The sequence below is a fragment of the Monopterus albus genome, unplaced genomic scaffold, assembly GCF_001952655.1.
Source record: "Monopterus albus unplaced genomic scaffold, M_albus_1.0 scaffold127.1, whole genome shotgun sequence".
NCBI lineage: Eukaryota > Metazoa > Chordata > Actinopteri > Synbranchiformes > Synbranchidae > Monopterus > Monopterus albus.
The window spans coordinates 832,797-857,176 of record NW_018128007.1 but is presented as its reverse complement, the minus strand read 5'-3'; the positions used below and the strand labels follow the sequence as shown (position 1 = coordinate 857,176).

Below are 24,380 nucleotides of genomic sequence, written 5' to 3'. Positions count from 1 at the left end.
GTTCAACTAAAAAGAGGAAGGTGTGTGCGTGTATCTTTTCGGTTGTGTGTTTGTACAGAAAGGGAAGCAGTGAAAACTCATTACAATAAAGGGCACTGGCAAGGTAAATATATAAAGCATGTTACACACACACTGTCAAAGTCCAGCACTAAAAACAAGCTCAGTGCTTTTACAATTCCACACCAGTTGTCCATGACATTGATGGAAAACCTCAAGGCAAGATGTAGAAGATGATTCCTATTTACATATTCTCGCCTGGTGGTGACACGGTGCACTTTGTTCAAATGGATCCACACATGGATTTTTGAGGCTGATATCAGGAGTGTTGCTAGACATAAAGCTCCACTGGGGCACAGGCCTCCTTTACTCTAATCACACAATTATTTTTCTTGAATATCTGCTGCATGAATGAAATGTGCTGTAGCCTACACTGTGCTATGTGGACTTCCCTTGCTTAGCCCACTGTTCCATTGCTGCTACTGAAACAACTACTGCTAAAGGTAAAAATGTATGAATATGTTTATTTCAGCATACATTAAGAACATTCTCTCATGTTTTTATGGCCCTGTGTTGCACATTTCTTTGCATTCTTCTGCATTTCACACTAATTAATTTGATTTATCACAATGAACAAATCATTAATTAAAAACATGCACAGACAATATCTAATCGTTGTGTGTAACTCATAAGGCCCCATAACATAGCAATGCTCCAGATACTTCAAAGTTGTGGCTGGTGGTCACACACCTGTCTCCACAGACACCGACAGCTTCCTCCACATGTTCCCTTCCTGTCTAAGGTTTGTTTGTTAAATGTGCATAAACATCATTAGGACTGTGTGACAAGAGCATTAAATATTATGTTCATTAAATTCAGAATGAACAGTGCAAAGTTAACAGGCAGATGTATTATGTAACATATATAACATTTACTTTATTTCATGTAGTAAATAACGTTTTAAGAGCAGTCCAACTGATCATAAGCATTGATGTACAGAGCTCTAATTTACTTCACAGTCAACGTCCGCGCCTGGTTACATTCTAACTAACTAAACTAACGTTACCTTGTTTACCAACTACATCCAGGTCTCACCTCTCTCACCTTCATCTCTCTGAACCTCTTCCCTGTCTCAGCCTGCTCTAAAGAATTTTCTTATGTCCATCTACAGGAGCCAGTTATGTTTGAGAAGATCGGTATTATTCAAAAACTTACCGTAGTCTCCATCACATAAAGCCCATTCCTTTGTTTTGTTTCGTGCTCCAATACACAGATCGCTACGTGCACACTGCAGTGCACCAGCTACAATGTGCACGACGTGCACACATGTGCATCGTGGAGTACGAGCCCTGACCTCTGTGCCTCAGCTTGTATTTTGCTTTGACATTCTGGATTAGAACAAATCTGCTATCGATTTAACTGTGGCACAGCAGATCAATACTGGGGCACGTGCCCCAGGCAGAGGGGTCTGATGACACCTATAGCTGATATCAAAATTTACATAAATTTTAAAAGTCTAATGATACAGGGGCAACAGTTTTTCATTACTTTATGACTACTCCACCATGTGGCTCTCTGTTCCAAACCCAGTGTGCAAAAGTTTTGCTGACAGGTGGTCACTGAAGTGTTACTCAAACTTGAGGGAACTGTGCGTCTGTTAGGATTTGTTTTCAGCAATGGATTAATCCATGTTTGGTGCCATAGTGGGTATACGGGACAGGATTGTCTGTGGGACTGAGTCTAAATAAGCTACAGTGTGTTTATGCTTAAGGACCATGTCACCCATTGTAACTGGTCAGTGGACAACAATGGAGCTTTATGATACAGAAGAATAAGATACATCAGGCTTTGACACAAACAAGTACCTGATAATACCATTGCTGGTTGGGGTGTTTTGTTGAGATGTGTTAAAAATACAGAATGTGTATAAGTGTAACAAAACTCCAATAAAGGAAGGAAATCATAATGCTACTGTGACAGCCAGTGTGCTTTCAACTTTGGGCCAACAGTTTCCATGTTTCCCCCAGTCCTTTTTCACCATGACAATTCCCCAGGTCCATAAAGAAACGGTTTCTCAGTATGCTGTACAAACCTCAGCCCCATCCATCACCTTTGACATGAACTGGAAAGCCAGTTGTGAGCCAGGCCTAATAACCCAACTTTCATTTTGGATCTCACTAATGCTCTTGGCTGAATGGGGCTAATCCAAAATCTGGTGGAAAGTATGAAACCAGAACAGTGGAGCCTAATGTCCACAGTTTTGTAATGACACTGTCACAGATGGCTAGAATGTTGGAGTTGCTACACAAATGCCATGTATAAAAAGTTCCTCCAGTACTGTAGTTCCACAGTGAAACACAGTGAGAATAATGGCTTCCTGTCAGGCTGGCAAACATATTCATTCAAACATTAAAACACTACAGCACACTTTGTAAAATGGTCGGCAGTAATGTAAAATACATTTGATTTGAAATGCAAATGAACACAAAGCAAAGAGTATGCTAGGACGCTACATGTAGAGACTGCATATTGTCAAAGTGTTCCTTAAAGAGTACCTTCCCCACTTAGTCAATTTATAATGGATCTACAGTATCAGGCAAATATTTTCTCAGATGGACACCTCCCTCTGGTATCTCATTATAAATAGTGCACTGACAGGCAAAGACATACTGACCTCTGGGACTCCACTCCATTCCCTGTGCTTCTCTGCCTGCTGTGTTACTGGCTACACGTGGACCCTGGGTATGATGTCACCGTTTCACACAACTCCCTTCAGAGTTAATTAGAATGACACCTTTAGACCAACATGGAACAAGACTGAGCTTCTGCAAACAAGACCAAGAGCCCTGCACTGCTAGTGGCTGTTAGAGGCTGTAATATTCATTATACCCTACAGTATGAACATTTTGGAACCATTTTGAAACCTAACCTAAACATTTTTGTAGCAGTTCCCTCTGAAAGTCAACTAATCGCCTTAGCCGCGAGGCCTGTCAGTCGACTAAGACTCTTCTGGTCAAACCTCTGTTTTTCCATCCATCCACTATCTCTATCACTTATCCTGAATAGGGTTGCTGGGGGCTGGAGCCAATCCCAACTGACATTGGGTGAGAGGCGGGGTCCACCCTGGGCAGGTCGCCAGTCTATCACAGGGCTGACACTTAGAGACAGACAACCACACACTCCTACAGGCAGTTTAGAGTCAGCAGTCAGCCTATGCTGCATGTCTTTGGACTGTGGGAGGAAGCTATAGCACCTGGAGCGAGCCCATGCAGGCACAGGGAGAACATGCAGACTCCACACAGAAAGGCCCTGGGTCAGCCGGGGCTTGAACCTGGGACCTCCTTGCTGTCAGGCGACATCTAACCACTGCACCACCATGTTTCCACCTATGTTTTTATTTTATTATATTTAGTTCTTTGTCAGCCAGTAGAATAGAAGGCAGCACCAGCCCACTCTAGTTTGTCATCCTCTTCTCCTCATTTTGGTGTGCCAAGCAGCAATTTGCTCAGTGCTTCTCCCTTTCAGTGGTGGGGGTGAGGTAAACTGTACGATGCCCGATTGTATAAGGTCAAACGACACTATCGGCCAAACTCCTTCCCACAGCGAGGAGACAAACAAAATCCACTAGGACAGGATTTGTACTTTATCAGAAGTGTTTTCAAACATCGCAGTCAGCTTTTTCAAGACTTTAACCGTCACAACGATGTGGCTGGTTCTGCATATGTGTGTACAGTTTGTTTTGTTAACACACAACCGTTTATCCTATGTTTCTGCATCATGCATCCATCTGAGTAAAACTAGGAAGCTAAGAAAAGTGCGCTGGGAAAACATTTCAATATGCAATTATAATAAGAGCAATCATAAATATGCATATATTCTTATATTTTTTAGCAGCTGGCAGGCATCAAATGTGACAAATTGCACTGGTGGTCAACTTACAGGAGAAGCTCAAACATTTTAGCTAACTACACTAAATGTTAATGTGGAGTTTACTACAAAATAATGAGTGGCCCTGATTCACATGTACAGAATAATAGTAGAGAAAAATATTTCTTTCCCAGAAGACCCATTTGTGACCAAGCTTTAACTTCCTGGCGGATGTCTTGTGATGTTGCTTCAGTATATCCACATCATCTTCCTTCCTCATGATGCCAACTATTTATAAAGTGCTCCAGTCCCTCCTGCAGCAAAGTGCCCCAACAACATGATGCTGCTGCCCCCGTGCTTCACGGTTGAGATGGTGTTCTTTGGCCTGCGAGCCTCCCCCTTTTTCCTCCAGCCATAACAAGCTTCTGATTCAAACTGTCACAGCTGGTAATAAACACAGGGTAGCAAATGTCTCTACTTGTGTGGCAGATGTTTAGCAACCTCTTACAATTAAAACATACTGTCTTTATGATCTCCCCGTTTACTGATCACTTAGTACAGCTGTACTGGAGGTATAGGTATACTTCCTATGTTAAATTACTACTGATGCAAACCAAACAACTTCTTTTGTTGTAGCATCACATTAAAAGGATTACACTGGCAGAGCAGGAGGAGAAATTTCTTGTGAAGCAGCTATAGGAAATACAGTACAAGACAATTGTAGGGGGAACAGTACAAGAACAAAGAGCCACAGTGAGCAGACAACAGGTTCTCACCAGGACATTTCCAACATGTAAAAACAGTAACATCGTAAAAGTAGGCAGTTTTAGACATCTACCTTTAGTGTCCCATGATTCTGTTGGACAGTTTGTTCTTTTCACAAACATAACTGGGAGATAAACACTTAACCTTTATCAGTATGTACGGGCCATGAGAACACAATGCAACATTTATAATGAAACTATCGGGGCGTTTCACTAGTTACATTTCAGTTCCTGCATATCAATTTATTATGAAGGAGTTAGAGATCAATACACATATGAGGTCATGTGTTAAGGAGCAGGGGAGCAGCTGGAACCATCATCACCAGTATCACCAATGCAACACACACACACACAACACTCCAATTCACAGTGGCGCTCACACATATAGCTCACTGCATCACAGCCTGGAGGGGCTCCCCTGAGTATACATGCACAGACGCACAGTCTGTCACCTGCTGGAAAAGTAAAGTGCTTACTCACCCAACCACAAGATCACAGCTGAATTATTAACTATCTTTTTATTTCACTGGTCCTCCTCTGTACTTGTGCACACACACACACACCTACGCACAGCCGACTGTTAAGTCTGTCGGTGTTTTGCCATGCATGTACTGCATCCTCCCTCTCTCTCTCTCACCATTTGTCTCTTTTCTTTCTCATGAAGACAAATGTTCAGCGGTTTGTTTTTGGCACTGTGTCGAGTGTGAAGACTTCAATTCATTAAGCTGCTTTGGGATTCTGTAACAAGGGGAATTACTTTTGTAGTTGTTTGCATGTTTGTTAGAAATGATTTAATTGCACCTTTGGCTCTTCTTTTCTTTTCTCTTCTTTTTGTAACTGAATATTTATTGAACATTTGAACACAGAACAAAACCACCCAGTACACAATTTGACCAAGGCATTATGGATGCTCTTCAATGCTTAATTAGAACAAAAATGAAAAGGAATTCCAGACACTTAGGGCCCCTGAAGAGAACCCCCAATCCGCTAGTGGCAGTGAGAGTCCTTTATTCCCCTTTGAACGGCAGCCTTTCCCCCCTAACCTGGTCGTACTTAAACTTGAATCTATGTCCAAAGAAACAATAGAACCAAAACAGTTCATTAAGAGCAACATCAGAGGCAGATATAAATTCATATACATGTGCTGCATGTTTGAGTGCCCCTACTATATGTGCCTGTTGTGCACAGATACTGTATGTATGTACAGAGCATACCTGACTGACTGACAGTCACTGTCGGCGAAGAAGAGGGGAAAAAATAGAGACACACTAGGATTCCAGCTAACTCCAGTCCAAATGATTTGAGGATACATTGGAACTCTTCAGCAGTAACAGCTCTAATAGTAAGTGCATGTTGAATCACCTGTTACATTGATGGAAACATATGAAAATGATAGCATGTCACAACATGGACCTCATTGGACAATCATGACAATATCCAAAATAAGGACGGTCGCTCATGGTTCAGAGTTCTTGGCTATCCACACCTTAGCCTCCGGGTTGATGCCCCGCTTCATATTTCCATGTTGTCAAAGTGCAATAAAGCTCTCGGGCCCTTGTTTGGGGTTGCCATGGCTCCCCCCGGCATGGACCCTACCACAGATTGCTCTACTCGTCAGCAGAGTTGAATGATAGCTTCTCGCCGTTATGTACAATCCTCAGTGTAGCAGGATAAATCAGGAGTGGCTCTGTAGCTTTCTGGTGGAGCTTCACTCTGACGTTTTTGAAGCTTTTCCTCTGTTGTGTTGTTCCTGGGATGTTCTCTGCATAGAATTCCAGTCAAGTGCCATCCTGGAGAGGGGGTCTTGTCATGTGAGTTCCTCAGATGTGAGTTATTGGAGTAGATACAGTGGGCTTTGTTTGTCTCTAGTAGCTATAGCCCTGGAATCCATTAGGGAGCATTTGTTGTAGATAGCCCATTGTGTCGTCTCCCTTGGCTCCAGCAGGAAGTTCATCAGCTTTACCTTGTTTCTCCTGAACTCATCTTTGAGCTCATTAATCTTCTTGTGTAGCTTTTCCATTTGAGAGATGCGGTGATTCACATCCTTCTTAGCATAAAGGACATTTACATGCAGGGCATCTAATTTAGTGGATATTGTCTCAATAGTTTGGGTGTGCAAATTGATGTTGATTTTGAGCGAGCAAAGCACCACTATGTTCTCTACTATTTTCCGCTCAATAAGTTTTAAAGCTTGTTCCAAAATCTCAATCAACATTTCAGACACTATGTTCTTGAGCAGATCTTTCTGGGCCTCTACTGCCTGCTGTATCAGCGCTTTTATCTCCTCTGTCGCCATGCTAACTAGCTGATTGGGATTAGCCCTGAGGCTTTTCCCAGTGTTTTGTTTCATGGGGTGAGTCAAAGCTTAGGTTCCTAGTGTGTCTAAAGGTCAGAATACAAAGTGGTTTGCTAAAGTTTAAGCATCATCCATTTGGAATTGTTGCAGAATGGGGGAGGCTTTGGCCGGAGCTCAGTGTGAAGCAGCCAGTTTGCTGCACGTCTCGCCAGGGCCGGCTCTTCTTTTCTTTATCTTTCTTATCACCTCTGATAATATGAATCTCTAACTGGCTGGTAGGTGCCTCATATCTGAATAAGTCCCGAGTCACTTTTATGTAAAATTTATGACAAAAGAATGGACCCAATATCATTGACATACCACTTCCTAAGTCTGAACTGAGTGCCATTAGCAGCAGCATAAAAATATACAATAACATCACTGTCATATAGTTATCTGAAAAATTTTCAAATCTCATTCATGCCAACTTCCTGAATGAATCAAGGATGGCTGCAGCATGTGAGCACATTCAGGCGAAGTTAAACAAGAGCACCAACCTAATGTCTTGACACTTTATACTGGTCCTGTCCGATATCAGCTGCAGAATCAGAATGATGGGAACATTTATTAGGGAGAGTCAAGAGAGACCAAGCAGATACAAGTGTCTCACATGCTCATGAACGTTCATTAAAACTTCATTGAAAAAGATTTTAGCCCGTCAGAGAGGAGAAAAGCTTCTTACTTTAAATCATGAAACATCTCAACTCACTCAACACTCTGACACCACAACGTCTTTTGCACCAGGTGCTAAATATTGCAGGCAGAAATGTTCATCCATAACAGTCCCGTCATGCCTATCATATCAGGAACATTCATAAAAAAACCTACTGCATCTCTGAATGACAAAAGTCATGACTTTAGCAGTTTGATAAAGCCAGAAATGTTACATATTCCATGTCCAGGCCACACTGTAGTTTGACCACCTTTCTAGATCGCTGTGTAACGTAGACCTTTCACACTTCATTAAAAATAACGAACTGTGTATCTCTCCTACAAGCTAAAGTGTAAAAACTGTCTGGAATGTCTTGATTGACCCCCAGAACAAAAGACGTCAGTTCAGGATAAGCTGTACTATCAAGAAGATTGAGCAGACCTTTAGAGAAACTCTGTCATACACAACTGCAGATCATACTGACACTAGCTGACTCTCAACCTTATCACACAGCACAAAGGGTTAGGTGTTAGGGGGTTAGGGTTTCCTTTCTTTCTTTCAGATTCTATAAACTAAGAGCATTCATGCATCTGATGATATTTCTCTACAGAGTTAATTTTTCCTTCCTTCGTTCCTCATCTCTCCTCCCTTTCTTACCTTGCCAGGGGGTTTGTTGCTGCTCTCCCAGTTCCTCTTCTCCAGGGAGGGGGGCACTTGGTACACATCCTGCCCAGCTCCTGTACCTCTAGCTGGAGCTGCTCCCTGGCCTTGTACTGGACCTACAGAGGGAGGCACCTGGTAGATGTCCTGCACTGGGAGCTGGTACTGTCTCTGGGCTAGAGCTGGAGCCTTGTTATGGGGTCCTGGCTGGGCCTGGGTATGGGGACCACTTGGACCAGAGGGAACCTGGTACAGGCTTTGGGGGGTTGATTTGGGGCCATGGGAGGGGGGCATCATATAGACAGAGTCAGAGTTGGGCTGTGCAGGGCTGGGGTTGGAGTAGGATGGGTGCATGGACGTGTACTGAGCTGAAGTTATGGGTTTGTTGGCAAACCCAGAGGAGGAAGTAGTGATGGCAGGTGATGATGGAACCGGTGTTGGTTTGATGTAGGTGCTCTGAGGAAGGAGGGGTCGCTGCACTTGGGAGGCAGGACAGGCAGTGGCTGAATCTGGTGTCGAAGGTGTGGCCTGCTGCTTGCTGTCGTACATACCAACCAGGATTTTAAGACGGTTGCCAGGGACAATGCCTTGGCGACCATGTAGGGAGCAGAGCCACCAGCCGTCCAATCCCTGCGTATCACGCTCCAACACCGTCATGATGTCGCCCTTGCGGAAGGACAGCTCGTCTGAAGACTCAGCAACGTTGTCATACAAGGCCTTGGCCAAGACATTCTGTGGCAGAAGAAAGATAGATATAAATATATTGTAAATACTCAACTTGGTTCATGTTCCCATCTACTGTTAAACGTAGCTTTATCAACAAGGAACCAAGCTGTTTTTTAAACTATCACTCTGCAGGTTGTTAATGAGTAGAACAAGAACAACTGTAGAGAAAGTTAGGAAAACAGAACAGCTTCCTGTGTGGTTTACAGCTTCCTATTTAAAACTTCCAGTCTGTACTTCTAGAATGTGAATACATGCTGTATGGACATACGGTAGGCACTGTCTCCTAATCATTTCTGTTTTCCTTTTGCTCTTCCCTGTACTGCTAAAGCATATGAAAGACAGAATGTGAAATAAGCAAATAGCTCCTTTTAAGATACTTGTTTTTGTTATTTTTCCAGTGGGAACACACTACATTCTCATTCCCTGCTACGTAGTAAGGAACTGCAACACCAGCAGCTTTGATAAATGATTTTGATAAATGACAGCTGTGGACAGACTGTCTGTTTTTACATGTGAGAAAAATAGAAGAATCTCAGGCACAGCTGTGCATATGATTAGTATGGCAGCTACAGCATGTAGCCATATCATATTTAATTTTCCTAAATAACATGCTGTCACATATGATTTGCTAAGCCAACAAGAGGGCAAAGTACAAGGACACCGAGCTGCTCTTACTGTGTGACCGTAGATAAAGTCTGGAGTCAAATCGAAACAAAACCAAAAGGAAACCATAAATAAAGTTAATAATTCTAGAAGTGTGAGTATTTAGACAGCATCTGATATGTAGCGTTGGAGATCATATTATATTGGAGGTCAGGTTTTGCACACATTATTGCTGTTTATTGTCCACATATAAACAGCAAACAAAGCAGTATCACACTCATACGTCAACAAAGGTCAACATGTTTCATCCTGTGTGTGATTAGTATGGTAACACTTAATGATGCAAGCAGAAAATTTATTTGGCAGTTGCAAAAAACTGCTCGCGCCATGTGTTCCAAACTCCAGAAACACCTCCTCTCAGTCTATCTGGAACTCTTTGAAACTAAACCAATATTTGTTGTTCATTTCTGACCTCAGCTTGCAGTCCTCCCTCTCTGTGGCTGAGACCCACCCCAGCTTTCACAGACTGGTACAGCCTGTAGTGGCCCTTTGCCAACTCCACACATAGACACACACACACAGACCCACTAACTTTGCGAGGACACTCATTAACATAATACATTTTCTCTATCCCCTAACCCTAACCTTAAAGAGCCCATGGCATGCTTTTCCTTTTTTTTCTGACTTATCTACAATGTAACAGTGAATTATCATCTTAAATGTGACCTAAAGCTCAAAAAACAAGGTGTACATATGAGCTAGTATTTCTATGCAGAAGCAACTTGGTCTGTACATACAGGTGCAGCTCAATAAATTAGAATATCATGGAAAAGTCCATTTATTTCAGTAATTCAACTCAAATAGTGAAACTCATGTATTATATACATTCAGTACACACAGACTGAAGTAGTTTAAACTGTTGGGTCTTTTAATTGTGATGATTTTGGCCACATTTAACAAACCCCACCAATTCACTATCTCAATAAATTAGAATACCTCATAAGGCCTATAAAAAACATTTTTAGTGAATTGTTGGCCTTCAGGAAAGTATGTTCTTTTACTGTATATGTACTCAATACTTTGTAGGGGCTCCCTTTACTTTAATTACTGCCTCAATTCGGCGTGGCATGGAGGTGATCAGTCTGTGGCACTGCTGAGGTGGTATGGAAGCCCAGGTTTCTTTGACAGTGGCCTTCAGCTCATCTGCATTATTTTGTTTCTCATTTCTCATTTTCCTCTTGACAATACCCCATAGATTCTCTATGGGGTTCAGGTCTGGTGAGTTTGCCGGCCAGTCAAGCACACCAACACCATGGTCATTTAACCAACTTTTGGTGCTTTTGGCAGTGTGGGCAGGTGCCAAATCCTGCTGGAAAATGAAATCAGCATCTTTAAAAAGCTGATCAGCAGAAGGAAGCATGAAGTTCTCTAAAATTTCTTGGTAAACGGGTGCAGTGACTTTGGTTTTCAAACAACACAGTGGACCAACACCAGCAGATGACATTGCACCCTTAGTCGAGCTAAGACACCTCTGACATTGTCTGTGGTTCAGGAGTGGCTTGACAAGAGGAATACGACAACTGTAGCTAAATTCCTTGACACGGCGGTGTGTGGTGGCCCTTGATGCCTTGACCCCAGCCTCAGTCCATTCCTTGTGAAGTTCACCCACATTCTTTTAAAATAGGCTTTTAAAATATTTAGCTTTATTTTGAAAATTCTGCCCCATTCAAATGAATGTGAAAATTCAACTTCAGCACACTTTCAGCGATTTCAGCTATCAAAATGTTCAGCTCTTCAAGGACATTCATGGTTCTCTTCAGAAGTTTTCTAAACTTCATACTCTTGAAATATTTAGCTTTATTCTGAAAATCTTCCCCCATTCAAATGAATGGGAAAATTCGACTTCAGCATACTTTCAGGTATTAAAATGTTCAGCTCTTCAAGGACATTCATGCTTCTCTTCAGAAGTTTTCTAAACTTCATACTCTTGAAATATTTAGCTTTATTCTGAAAATCTTGTCCCATTCAAATAAATGGGGAAATTCCAACTTCAGCATACTTTCAGCTAGCAAAAGCATTCAGTTGTCAAAATGTTCAGCATTTTCAGGGCACTCAGCATCCATATGCATTTTTGTCAGAAAATGCAGTTTTCTAGTATGAAATTAAGATCCATCATCACAAACTCTCTACAAGTGTGGAAGAGGGTTGACTGTTCGAAGTGTGACCCACTACAGTACACCACTATGGCACAACCTAAATGTATTGTGTGGTGGCCAACCATTCACCCAATCATCCTGGCCATCTCTTATAAACACATGTGGAAACATTTATGATAATGTTCATTTCAGTACTTAAGAACTCGGTTCTCGCTTCCAGCATCCTCTTATTTGATGTATTTTCAGCTAAGGTCAGCCTTAAAAGAATATAGAGTTCCCTGGAACGCTCCCTGCACAACTCATGTTAGCCTGGATTGCACCAGTATTTGATCAAATAACTTTAATATACAGCAAATTTATCGAGCATAGTGCTGATAAGCCTTTAGTTGTTGAATCCAGCTGGGGCGGGGAGTTGGGAAGCCATTTTGGATTCATAGACTCATCGACAACATTAACCTTGAACTTATTACTGCACTGCTCAGTAAGGCTTGACCAACAGTTGATGCCTGGAAACTGTTCTTGTCAAATATATCTTTTTAGATAAAAGACGACGACTGAGGACTAAATGCAGAATAGCATACAGTGTATGAACACCTGCCAAATTCCTGTTCTGCCAGTGATGTGGTAGTAGTGATTGCTATTGCTGTTCTTTCACTTGTTATTTTACTGTAACATTGCTGTTTTGGTGACTACTGAATGTCTGTACCTCCTACATCCACATCCCATCCTGTTTGTCTGTTTGAAAAATAATAAAAACCTTTGATCACAAAATGAAAGTGTCTTCACTTTCCAAAAATGTCCTCACTCTGAAGAGAAAATACTTTTTTTTGGTCCTCACTATGTAGCAAGTACAAGAACACTCACACACACACCCCCACACACACACTAACCTAAGCAAATAGCACTTCCCATCTAAATGAGGCCGTGTAATTAGCTCCCAGTTTTATAGCCTGACTTTTCTTTCACTGCACTGAAGGCCTGTTTATGGCTCAGACTGGGCTGGGAATGAGACAGAGAAAGACACATAGCCCAGATGTATTCACTTTATACATTTATTTCATTGGCGATGTTAACACACACAGAGAACTCCTTTTTAAATGTACTTAGTCCCCCTCTGGTCAAGAAGTGATTTGCCCCATGTTCCATCACTTGAATATCTGTACTTGACTGTGCAGAGTCTGACACAAGGTTGTTCTCACATTCATCTACGCAGGGGAGCAGTTGTGTTCACCTTCAATCTGAGTTTAATATAAGTGTGTGCCAACAGGACTTTGGGACATAATAACCAGTCTGGAGCTAGTAGTGGTCCAGTATCTAACTGACAGTGGGATGTGAAAATTTGAAGCCTCCAGAGCACCAACACTGAGAATGGACTTTTCAGTGGCGTAGGGACATTTTGTGTCCAGCAGTTAAACTTTTGAAAAGAGCAATATTTGCATAGTCATAAATTCTGGGTTTTTCAGCGTGGGGGTGAAGATAGTAATAAGATGTAATTGAAATTTTTTGTGGTAAAATCATGTCAGACACAAGTTATTATTGAAAACAGAGTATATTACTGCATGTCTTAAGACATCACTGGAAGATTCACAATCTAAACTAGGTAATTGATGACTTCATCCTATCATGAAACAGGTTTGTTATTATTGGGGTTGGGCAATAATTTTTGAAGTTTCAAATAGTCATTAAATAAAATGATTAAATATTTCCTGTGACTATGGTTTTGTCTTTAAAAGACAAAGCCTTCTCCTTTACATTTACTGGTGATCTTTGAATAATTGTTGAATAGCTCCCAGAAATTATTGAATCACATTTTGGGTTTATGCTATGTAGATAACCCCAGTAGGGTCTGGAGTTATCACAATTTAAATTGCAGTTACAATGTTGATCAGAAAATTGCCCAGTCCTATTCAGTATCCACCACTGGAAGATATTGCCATGAAATGAAAGATAATGCGTGCTATAAAACACAATTTAAATGTATTAAAATGAAACTAAAATGTCAGAGAGGCATTCCACTATTTACATTCTGTTACATCAAATGCAACTGGAATTCACAAAGAGAGTATGGGAACCTATTCAGGGGGATCCCGAGACCTCATGGTCAAGTCACTGACTCATCAGCCAATCAAGAGGCTGTGTGAATCATTGTCATTGCACATCCTGTTTCTCTGGACACTAGATTGGACCAAAGATGGGGATTTCTGTATTCTGTGTGTGGCCTCGTTTTTCTGTACTTGTGCAGCCTGAAATCCCAGAGTTACTATCCTTCAGGGCCTGGAAGACACTGGTGGGGACCGAGGGATGGTCCCCACTACGTAGTTCATCAAATTTAATGAAAACGGTGGGGTACAATGTTAAAGCATGAGTCAGCTTTGGCTTGGTTAGGGTAAGTCTCCTGTGAATGAATGTAAATCTATGTAGAGACCCAGTAAGTGACAAAAACACTGATGTGTGTGTGTGTGTACTTGTATGGCAGCACATTGTGAGGACCTGTTTGAAATTTAGACTTGGAAGTAAGGACATTTGTGTTGGGGTTAGGCAAGTAGTGGTTATGATTTACATAAGAATAATTCTCCAGGAAGGGAATGTAAGTCTATGTAAAAAATTAACACTTTTATGTGTGAAAAAAAATAAAATTCCGTTTTAAGTGAGTCCTGCTCAGGTAACCACTGAGCTGTTTTATTTGAACACTTCAAATTCTGTATTTTATAGTGACCGAAGGAATGAAACTGCAAGTACAAGTGGCCAAAATGAGTTTCCTCTGTAGGGTGGCTGGATTCAACCTTAGAGATGGGGTGCTTGTTTTGGTCATCCAGGGGGAGTTCAAAGTTGAGCTGCTGCTTCTTCGCAGTGAAAAGAGGCATTAGATTAGGATGCCTCCTGGACGCCTTCCACTGGAGGTTTTCTAGGCAATTTCCAACTGGTAGGATACCTCGGGGTAGACCTAGAATATGCTGGAGTGATTATACTATATATTTATCATCTTGTCTGAGAATGCCTTGAGGTTTTCCCCATGGAGCTAGAAAACACTGCTGGGGAGAGGGATGTCTGGACCGCCCTACTAAACCTGCTGACCCAGCAACACGAACCCAGATAAGTGGCTGATAATGAATAGATGGATGGAAAATTTTAAGTCCAGTGTGTGTGAACGTGTGTGAGGGTATAACTGTGTTCCTCTCCCTGTAGAGACTTAGTGGGTCTCTACAGAAAGAACAGACAGCGATGAGCATTCATTATCTCATGTTCACAATGTTCTCAGCAGCAGCTCTGGAGTGTGTACATATACAGTACACACCAATACTAGATAAACCCAGAAGGAGAATACGTACCACTGTACTGTATATTTGAATGAGTGTAGGAGTGAGGGTGTCTCGCTGACATCCATGTCAGAGTAACCCAAATGTTGTAGTTGTTATTTAATAAAGGCAACAAATTATGATCCATGTAGTTATCTATTCTGACAGTTTGTGATGTTTTTTAATGCCAAAAATTTTGGTATAAGCTTAATTAAATTCAAAAGTACACTTTTCATGCACTAAACATTATTTAAGCACCCTGACTACTAAAAGCACAGTTTCAACCTGACCAGTCAGTTGTGTGCAGGCATGGCTGGACGCCCTTAAACATCCCTGTCTGCTAATCAGCGTGAGAAAGCCATCAATGAGACACTTGTACATCCACTCTACAGAGGCAGTCTGGGAGTGTGGTGAAATAAGAACACAGTGGGAGCTAATCACATTACCCAGACCTCTCAGGGTATATCCCAATAGTAACAGGCACTCACAAAGTGACATTACCATGGAAACCACTGCCAGGACAACCAGCCACCACAGAGGAACAACAAAACGTACTCGTCAGGGAGCCAGCACAGGATGAAAGAGAGCAGAGGGCTTAGTTTAAAGGCCAAAGGTTAAGTGAAACAATGAGACTTCTCTAATAATTTCACATAAGGAACTAAAAATCTGATTTAAAATGCCTAATTTATACAGAACTTCCAAAGTAGTAAATTGGTACATTCTGGTAATTTGACCTTTTCTAACTGCAAATTCTGAGAACAGAGCATGAGTTAAGGCATGCCACAGTAAGACTTCTCAGCCTTGTTTTGCAATTTAGGGATCTATTTTCCTGCCAGTGCAATTTCTGCATCGCCTCATTCACAGTCCTTATGTATTTTTCCTCAGGTGCATGTCCACGTTTTGTTGCACATTGGTGTTTGGTATTTTCCTGCCACAAATGAATGAATGCACTTACACTGACATGGAAGCAGAGGTTCAGTTAAGGCCGTGTGTATGCTGATTAGGCATCGTGGCACAAACCTGGTGCTAATTGTGACCTGAAATCCGTCTGCTCAGACCACCTTTTATCGCTGTCACAGGTGTATTTCAGATTTTCCTGACAAACACAAAGGCTGGGAAACACGAGATCAGGTATCAAAATGTATTTTAATGGCCACACTAACCTGAAATTAACCCTTAAATCCACAACTGATCTGCTGGAATTCACTGAATGATTTACATACAGTGTATCATGAAGATAATTTTTAAATAAGAAAAACAAACTCAGTAGTTCTCAGTGTGTGGCTACAGATATGAATATGGTCAAACAGTGTCGGTGCATGTCAGGATGCACCATCTGTCCTTACAGGATGCAGCCAGAGCTGATCTGCAGTCGGTGTCTAGGAATCCAAATCCATGTTAAAAATGACACATGATGAGCCAAGATACATAACAACCACCCTGCAGACGTCTCCATTAATCCAGTCAGGGAGCAGGTCAAGTCAGTCTGGCCTCAGTGTGGCTGCTGTCACTGCTAAGTTACAGTTTCTCCAAACCAACAAGTTTCACACAGACATACCTTCATTACCATGGGGATATATGCTGTGTCTGTTTTGCATTTTATGGCGGTTTGATTGGCTTTGAGAGCAGCTGCAGGTGGAGGCAAAGTGGATGACACTGGCTGTGAGCTCTGGTGGTCCACAATCAGTTTCACCACAAACAGTGATTACTATATGATTTTATTGCGTTATTTTAAAACAGTGAAGTGTTTATAAGGTTACGTGTGAGACCCCCGTGGATTAAACACACTGGATGCAACTGTGAGCAAATTACACTCTAAACTGCTGCTGGTTCCAGGATCAGAGACTTTCTATCTTCCATGCTCAAAAGCTGCTCAGTGATATCAGCAGACTACTGGGTGAATATTTATGTGCAGTACTTCTACATGAATAGTTTTGTCACTGTCAGTCTAGGAATGAAGTACATAACTGGCAGGAGAAGAAGATACAGGGAAAGAATCTCTCCTCTTATATACAGTATTTCATGTCCTGACATCAGTCAGGTGTCCATCCTGAGAGGAGCTGGTCTGACAGAACTAAAGCCAGCCCCGATTTCACCTGGCACCATTTATTCCTCCCTCTAATAATGTATTCCACCCCCTCTTCAAAATGCGCCTGGTAACATGTGGCTGCACATCTCCAAAATGCAAAACATAGTTGAATACACCCATATTCACCTTGCACCTGGAGTTTAGACACGAGTTTAGCGCTGAGCTCTGTGGCAGGAAAATAGAGCTCATGGTCACTGTGCAGTTGTTTTTCTACTTTTCTCTTCTACTCATGAGGAATAAACACTGAGGTGTTGATAATATGTCTATAAATCCTTCAACATCAAAAGCAAGCACACACTTTGATCAACTCAATATTTATAGTGACTTGATAGAAAACATCTCAATACACCAGTAGTGCATGCAATTAACTGGCATTCTGTTTTATCTATGTATGAATGCATTTTAATGTTTTATTTGTGTGCATTGTGCATTGCACTGTGAACTGCCTTTGTGTATGAAAATGTGTTATATAAACAAAGGCATTGCAGTTAGGAAGGCGCATGGACTGTCTTGTTCCAAAATGAAAACACCCATTGAGGCAATCAATCATACACTTCTGTTCAAACATCACACCATTTTGATTAAAGTGAGTAAATCCAACCAGATTTTCAAATTAAAAGCCTCTCTTTAGTTGCAGGATATTACCACACACTGTAGTGTGGTAGATTTTCAAAATGAAAGCCTGTAGGTAGTTACAAAAAGTGATATTATGCTCTGAAATATGTTGGATTTTAAAAATAACAGGCCAAGATTGTAACTTAGGATCAAATGAAAGGCTGGAAAAATGCCAAATTTTGTCAAAAATTTAGGATGACATAAAAACTTAGCTCTAAAGCAAGCTGTATTTTCTCAATAAAAGCCCCAAACTGTAAAGTGATCTTACATTAATGGCCTAAAACATCAGATTTTCAAATTAAAGTACTTTCAGTTGCAGGAAGTTACCAGACACTGTAGTTTGGTTGATTTTCAAAATAAAAATCTGCAGTTAGTGCCAGGAGGTTGCTGTGGTTTTCTGAAGCATGCTAGATTTTAAAAATAAAATCCCAGATTGTAAAGTGAACCCATATTCGTGACCAAAATCATATCAGACCCACGAGATGCTTATTTTACATTTTCCCATTAAATTCCACAGCTAAATGCCAATAGAAATCAGGGCAGTGAAATAAAATGCATGTTAAACTTTATTTTGACCAATATTTCTACCCTTTTACAACTTTAAGTCATTTTATTGCTACTTCTCCCTGTGGTAGTATACCCTCCACTGTTTTAGTGATGCTTTGAGCTCTCAGCCTCTTCAGATTACAGTTCACCTTCCAGGATTATTCATTATTGCATCTCAGCCTTCAGCAGTTTCAACAATAAATTTCAGCCATCTTCAGCAGTGCTAGGACAATTTTTTCAACAGACAGCATCCATACACATTTTCTACATGAAATATCTTTTCTAGTTGAGTCATGGTTTGACCTGAAAGCCTGACAAAGTCCCTCCCATTCTCCTCTGGTGAGTGATGCGAACACCCTCTCCTTCCTCATAAGTGAACTCCGGTGGGATCTCAGATGACTAACAGCTGCCACGCCTACAGCAGTGCCACAAAATGCCTTAAAATACATATTGCATGAAACCAAACATGCAAATTCCTGTGATGCCACATTTCTTCTGTTTTTATGCCACAAAACCCCACTGTGACTCCTTAGTAAATACGAACACAGGTGTTTTCACAGTATGGTGCCAGAAAATGTGCTGCAAAACCTTACTAACTATCCCCATAGGCTCCAGTTAGAGCTTGAACCATTTTAGAGGCTAACTGTTAAGGTAGCTTGGCTTCTGCAACACTGATTATGACCATTCTCTCTCACAACTGCAAAATTAATGACAATAAAATAGGGTGCCTCAGGGTGGAAAGAGATCGCCAGGCATGGGAGAAGGAACGCAGGGAATGTCACTAGGCCCAGGGGCACCCAACTGGGTTGGATTGACTCCACCTACACCTGTCAAATCATCAGAACCAAAAAACAAGCAGAAAATGATAGTTTTCAGAGAGCTGATCTTGGATGATTATGTTTTCTGAGGACTGTTATAGAAACCTTTCATTTTAAGGGTGCACCGTAAAAATATGTAAAATAGTGTTCTCACCGTAAAAACTTTAAATGTGCTGTCATAATGGTGCTAAAAATACAATAAAACCTGGGCTTTTCAAACAGCCCCAGCTTTATGTGGCCAACTAAATGCTACTTAAGGCTGCTGCTTTAGTAGCGATGATCCCAGCTGAAGACTGGCTGCCTGCAGGATATGACTAACTGCAGAAACAACAACAGGGATTGTGTAGCCCCAAGCACAGAACAGGCTCATGCAGGGTGTGTCCTGAGTGTTGCTTAACCTGTTGACACACAACCCTGGTAGGAGCCTTGAATATCTGCCAGACACGCATGCACACAGAGTTGGCTGGTTCAAAGCAGCTCCACCTTGTTCACAACAGCAAGAAATGAAGGGTGGAAAAATCAAAACATCCTACACAAGCAGAAGTCCCTCTACTGCTCTACTACACCAAAAGCTTTCTCTCTTTTTCCATAAAATTTATAATTCATCCATTATTTGTTACATAAAAACTTTCTATTCTAGAAGTCGACTGAGAACAACATGTACATCTATCTAATTTAAGCATTTTTATTTTTATTCAAGGATATAGCTAACAGTATGGAAAGTGACATCCCCATTCTCTATCCAGAATTCAAAGTTCTAACTGGTCAAACATGGCACCTGGCCATCACTGGGCACAACCCACAGACCTATTTCAGTCATTTAGCTAGCCATTCAGGGTATAACGGTACAAAATCACATTCTGCATGCACCTTGGGTTCATGGTTCATTTCTGCTACAGTAGGGAAGAAAATACCCGTCATAAAATTGCTTGTCATTTATTATGAACAACTATTTTAGTTAACATTAGTATTAAGAATATTGCTGTAAACTACTACCAGTAAGTTAACCAGGGAAAGGCTGTTTAAATGAGGAAAGAAACAGCATTTGTACTATGTTTTCTTATTCCTTTATTCCAGTGATATTCACGTTCTTGTGGTGCCACCTCAGGTGAGTAAGCGTTGGTGTGTTGCCAAAAACATACTCGATTACTACTGAATAAACATATTAAATGACAAACCGGAGTGCAATACACAATAAACAAAAAGTCATCTTGTCTTTTGTCTGTTGTATTTAACCCAGAAGCTGAAGTGTCCCCAAACAGGAAACCTGATGATAAAGGAGGGTCTTCTAGCTCAGGCTTATCGTTCGCATTGGCCATGAGCTTCACTATCCAGAGGCTTAGCTAAGCTCAGCTTACTGTGTGTGTGTTTACTGCACTCCAGTCTGCCACTTATTATGTTCATGCAGAAACCCAGATATCAAAAAAATGTTCCACATGCAAAACAAGGCTACTGTTAACTAAAGAGTGCATGTGGTGCACATCTGCACCTAAAGTCCCATATTCATACCAAAAGAGTTTGTTATGAATATGTTTACCTTTACACTAAAGATCAGTAGGCTGGAGAACAAATTTGGCTGTTTTTTCAGCTTGACTGTCCGGGACCGGTTACTAGCCGATCACTCTGAGATATCCAATTCTGTGCCGCTCAGATTTACATGTACAATGGGTCGACGGTTGCGCACGCAGTGGCACAGACTAAAAGAATGCATGTGCAGTGAGTAGCATCTCAGGATCACCTCAAACTAGGCTCACACTTGTGTCTATACCAGGCACATGTTCACTCACACACTGGAAACACTCAAAGGAGCCTGCTACTGTGAAACATCTTGAAGAAGGGAATACTACGGTCCAAACAGTAGGCTACACAGTGAAATCCATGTATAGTATACATACAGTGTGTCCAACCCATGATAAAACACAATAAATAAGCTGCACACACTAAAAAGAGCAATGTGTTCAGTAGGACTGTTTCTATTAGCCTACCTGTTGCACCTGTTTACATTTGGAGAAGTAGCCTTTTTAGTTGGAGGTTTGTATAACTATAATAATGTTTGTCATTTATCCTGGAGCACTTTTACTTAGAGATCTGTTCGAGTTAGAGAAAAGACTGTCAGGTTTGCCCGGCGGCACCTTCCCTCACACTAGTCAGCTTCCTTGCACTAATTGCACTATTAGACACACCTGCCCCGATTCACTGATACTCACCAGCTGCGCCTCGTTAGTCTCCCTCCTTACTTATACACTGCTCACCGTTTACTCCCCTGCCAGTTCTTTCTCTGTCTTCAGGCCCTGTGTATGTTATTGTTTTTGCCGAGTACACGCTCTCTGTTTTCAGTTATTACCCGAGTCTCTATCCTGGCTGCCCCGCTGCATCTGGTTTTCCTCCTCATCAGACCTCTCCTCTGGATCCTGGTTTCCCTCAGCTCTACCAGCCACCACTTCACAGGTCGATGCACAGTCCCCTTTAATCTGTCTCTCTGTTACTGTCTCTCAGTCATCATCATCTCCACCCCGACCAGCCCAGGAGTGAATCCGACATCCTCAGCCCGGCCCGTCATCACTCCATTGACTGTTTCCTGCTACCACTGATCGACACCTGGTCCTCTCACTCCTCCTCATTCATGTAAATATTTTGTTCACTACTAGCACTGTAAATAAATCCCACTGCTTGCACTGAAGCCAACTACCTGGGTCTGTTATTTTTTTCCGCTCGCTCATTAGTGTGTTCGAGTGTTTCCTAACAAAGACAGAAAATGTAAAAGTCATTTAATACAACATTTTAGCCTATTTTGATTACAATCTAATTTTTCATTCAAGATAAAGCTACAAAAATGTTTGTGTATGCTGTCAACTACAGTTTTTAGAAAGATATAATCCTAAAATCAAACTTAAAATAATCAGAAATCTGAATTGGCCGAGGAAGTTGTGATCGGTGCTGTACACTCCTACTAGCCAGTAATTCTGATCAGGTGCCATTTACAAAGTGAGGTTTCAGATATGGAGTATCAAGAACCATGGCCCAACACCTTCAGACACAACAGAAGATGTGAATGTATCTCCACAGAGCAGCCCATGCCTGTGTTTAAGGGCTTTACTAACCTGTACTTACACAAGTAGTAAAGACGAGCTAAAGCCTGCGGACACACCCTCTGATCACTATGTGCCCGAGTGTGTAACAGAGAGATTACAGTCTTTATGTCTCTGCTCAAAACATATTTATGAGGGAAGGATGAAGCCTTCAACTTTACACTGAAATGCCACATTCAAAACAAGTTCAAACCACTGTGGCATGAAGTGGCATGAAAAGCTTTAATGTATCAATATTTTGTAATACTACATCTCCACAGAAATGGAAGACTAGCACATTAAAAGTATCTGGTTTAAAGTGGTTTCAAAACCAGAGGAGCATAAATCACCCTGGTGAACTGGGACACCTTGATCACTTACATAAATCTGTTGACAAAGCTGCAGCTGAGACTGCAGAGTTGACTCTGATTCAGCACTGAGTGGGGGGTGGGGGGGATTATATGCAGTGATTCATAGCTTGCTGTTTGTCTGCTAACTGTACTGCACTGAGAAACCGAGGTCAAAAAATACAAGTACAGCCACAAGAGCATAAGTAGAAGTTATGAAGACTTGACATACTCTGGTTCTGAAACACTGGCAAAAGGCTTCAGTCTTGGTGTTTTAACCACATGAATACAGTCCCAATTTGTACCTTAAAGCTCCCTGCAAGTCTCATGTTACAGCAGGATTAAGCTGAAGTGTATATTACATTTTTGATTTAATAGGAACAACTAAATTTGTTTTTTACTAGACTAAAATCTAGAAAGCAGGCTAAACCACTATATTTATGCAACTTGTTCCAAGTTTGCATAATAGAAATAAAAATATTATACAGTGCACCTGCATAAATTTATTATCGTAAGCAGAATCAAAAAGGTCCCGTGGCCTCAAGAAACTAGTTATTTTAACTCCAACCCTAATCTTTTCCTAAACCTAACCAAACTTTGATGGTTTCGTCATTGTAATCAAGTGTTTAGAATTGTTTCCATGACACTGGCAGTACGCTTGCCAGTGAAACAGTCGTATGGGCCAAGTTAGTATTACCATAATGAAAAAGGTCAAGTAAATGCTGGACAGGCCACACACTGTTCCCAACAACTTGTAAAGATTTTTAGTCCCTGACAGTGAGGAAGGTGCTCACACCTTACGACTGAATAAACACTGTAGACGACATATCTATCCTGTAATGACCGGACTTCCTGGCAGTAGACAAACATGCCAATCCTGCAAGAATTCACAATTCCTCATTTGCGCTTTCATCAACATTAACATGCATACAAACCGGAATCTTGCACTATTTATATGCAGTGCGATTTGCACTAAAAATAACAAAAAGAGGAACTAAGGACAGACTTGGATGAGATGTGAACAACAAGGAACTGAAAGTTGCAAGTCCTGCCGAGGTAGATTTTCAACTTCATACTATAGAGGCATTCTCCTGCCACTGTTAGGTCTTAGTCAGTTCAGTTGCCCATTGGATTTTTACACTATAATCCTTTTTACTCATCATTCTTGAATTTACCATCTTCCTTAGATGACACATATTGTCATTGGTCACCAATTTCAGTCACAAATATCAAACAGAAAAAAAGGCATCTTTCTGAGAACAACTGGAAGCAACTGGAACTGAAGAATTAATGAATTAGAATACACACACGATATGATTTCATCTTGACTGTGACCCAGACTGGGGCAGATTTGGTCTAACTTGGTCTGTTCAGCTGTCATACCAAACACATCCATAATTGGCTCAACAGTTCTTATGCTAATGCTGCATTCCATTTGAAGTCAGAAGATGGAATATCCAAGTTCCCAGTTGGAAATTTGAACTGGAATGCCCCCTGAAATTGGAATTCCTACTCAGAAAGCTGGAGGAACAACACCAACCCTGACTTTAAAATCCAAGATGGCTGCAACGCACACCAGCAGTTCTGAAAGTCATAGTACTAGACCATATATTAGCACTTCTGTCTTATTTGTGTCTTACTGTAACAGTCGGACAAACTGTATTATCCAACTTTTGTCTGTTGGCTTGTTGCTACAATGTTTATATGTGCTGACACTGCATAATGCGTTGTTATAAACTAGTATTGCTAACAGTGGCTAACAACAGTAAATCCTGTCCATGTTGGTTTTCTGACTTGGCGTACTGGAACACAGTCAACTCGGGTGTGACATCATTCCCAGT

General features: G+C 41.3%; 1 protein-coding gene across 3 annotated transcripts in view; it reads right to left on the bottom strand.

Moving 5' to 3' along the window:
- Positions 1-24,380, bottom strand: part of bcar1 (BCAR1 scaffold protein, Cas family member) — a 91,638-nt gene that overhangs the window by 18,227 nt on the left and 49,031 nt on the right. For 2 of the 3 annotated variants that reach the window (XM_020612713.1, XM_020612714.1), the window contains exon 2: positions 8,273-9,007. In XM_020612713.1, coding sequence (XP_020468369.1) covers positions 8,273-9,007 — 735 coding nt within the window. Of the gene's footprint in view, positions 1-8,272; positions 9,008-21,109; positions 21,344-24,380 lie in introns of those variants that run through there. The other variant, XM_020612715.1, reaches the window with a different exon arrangement.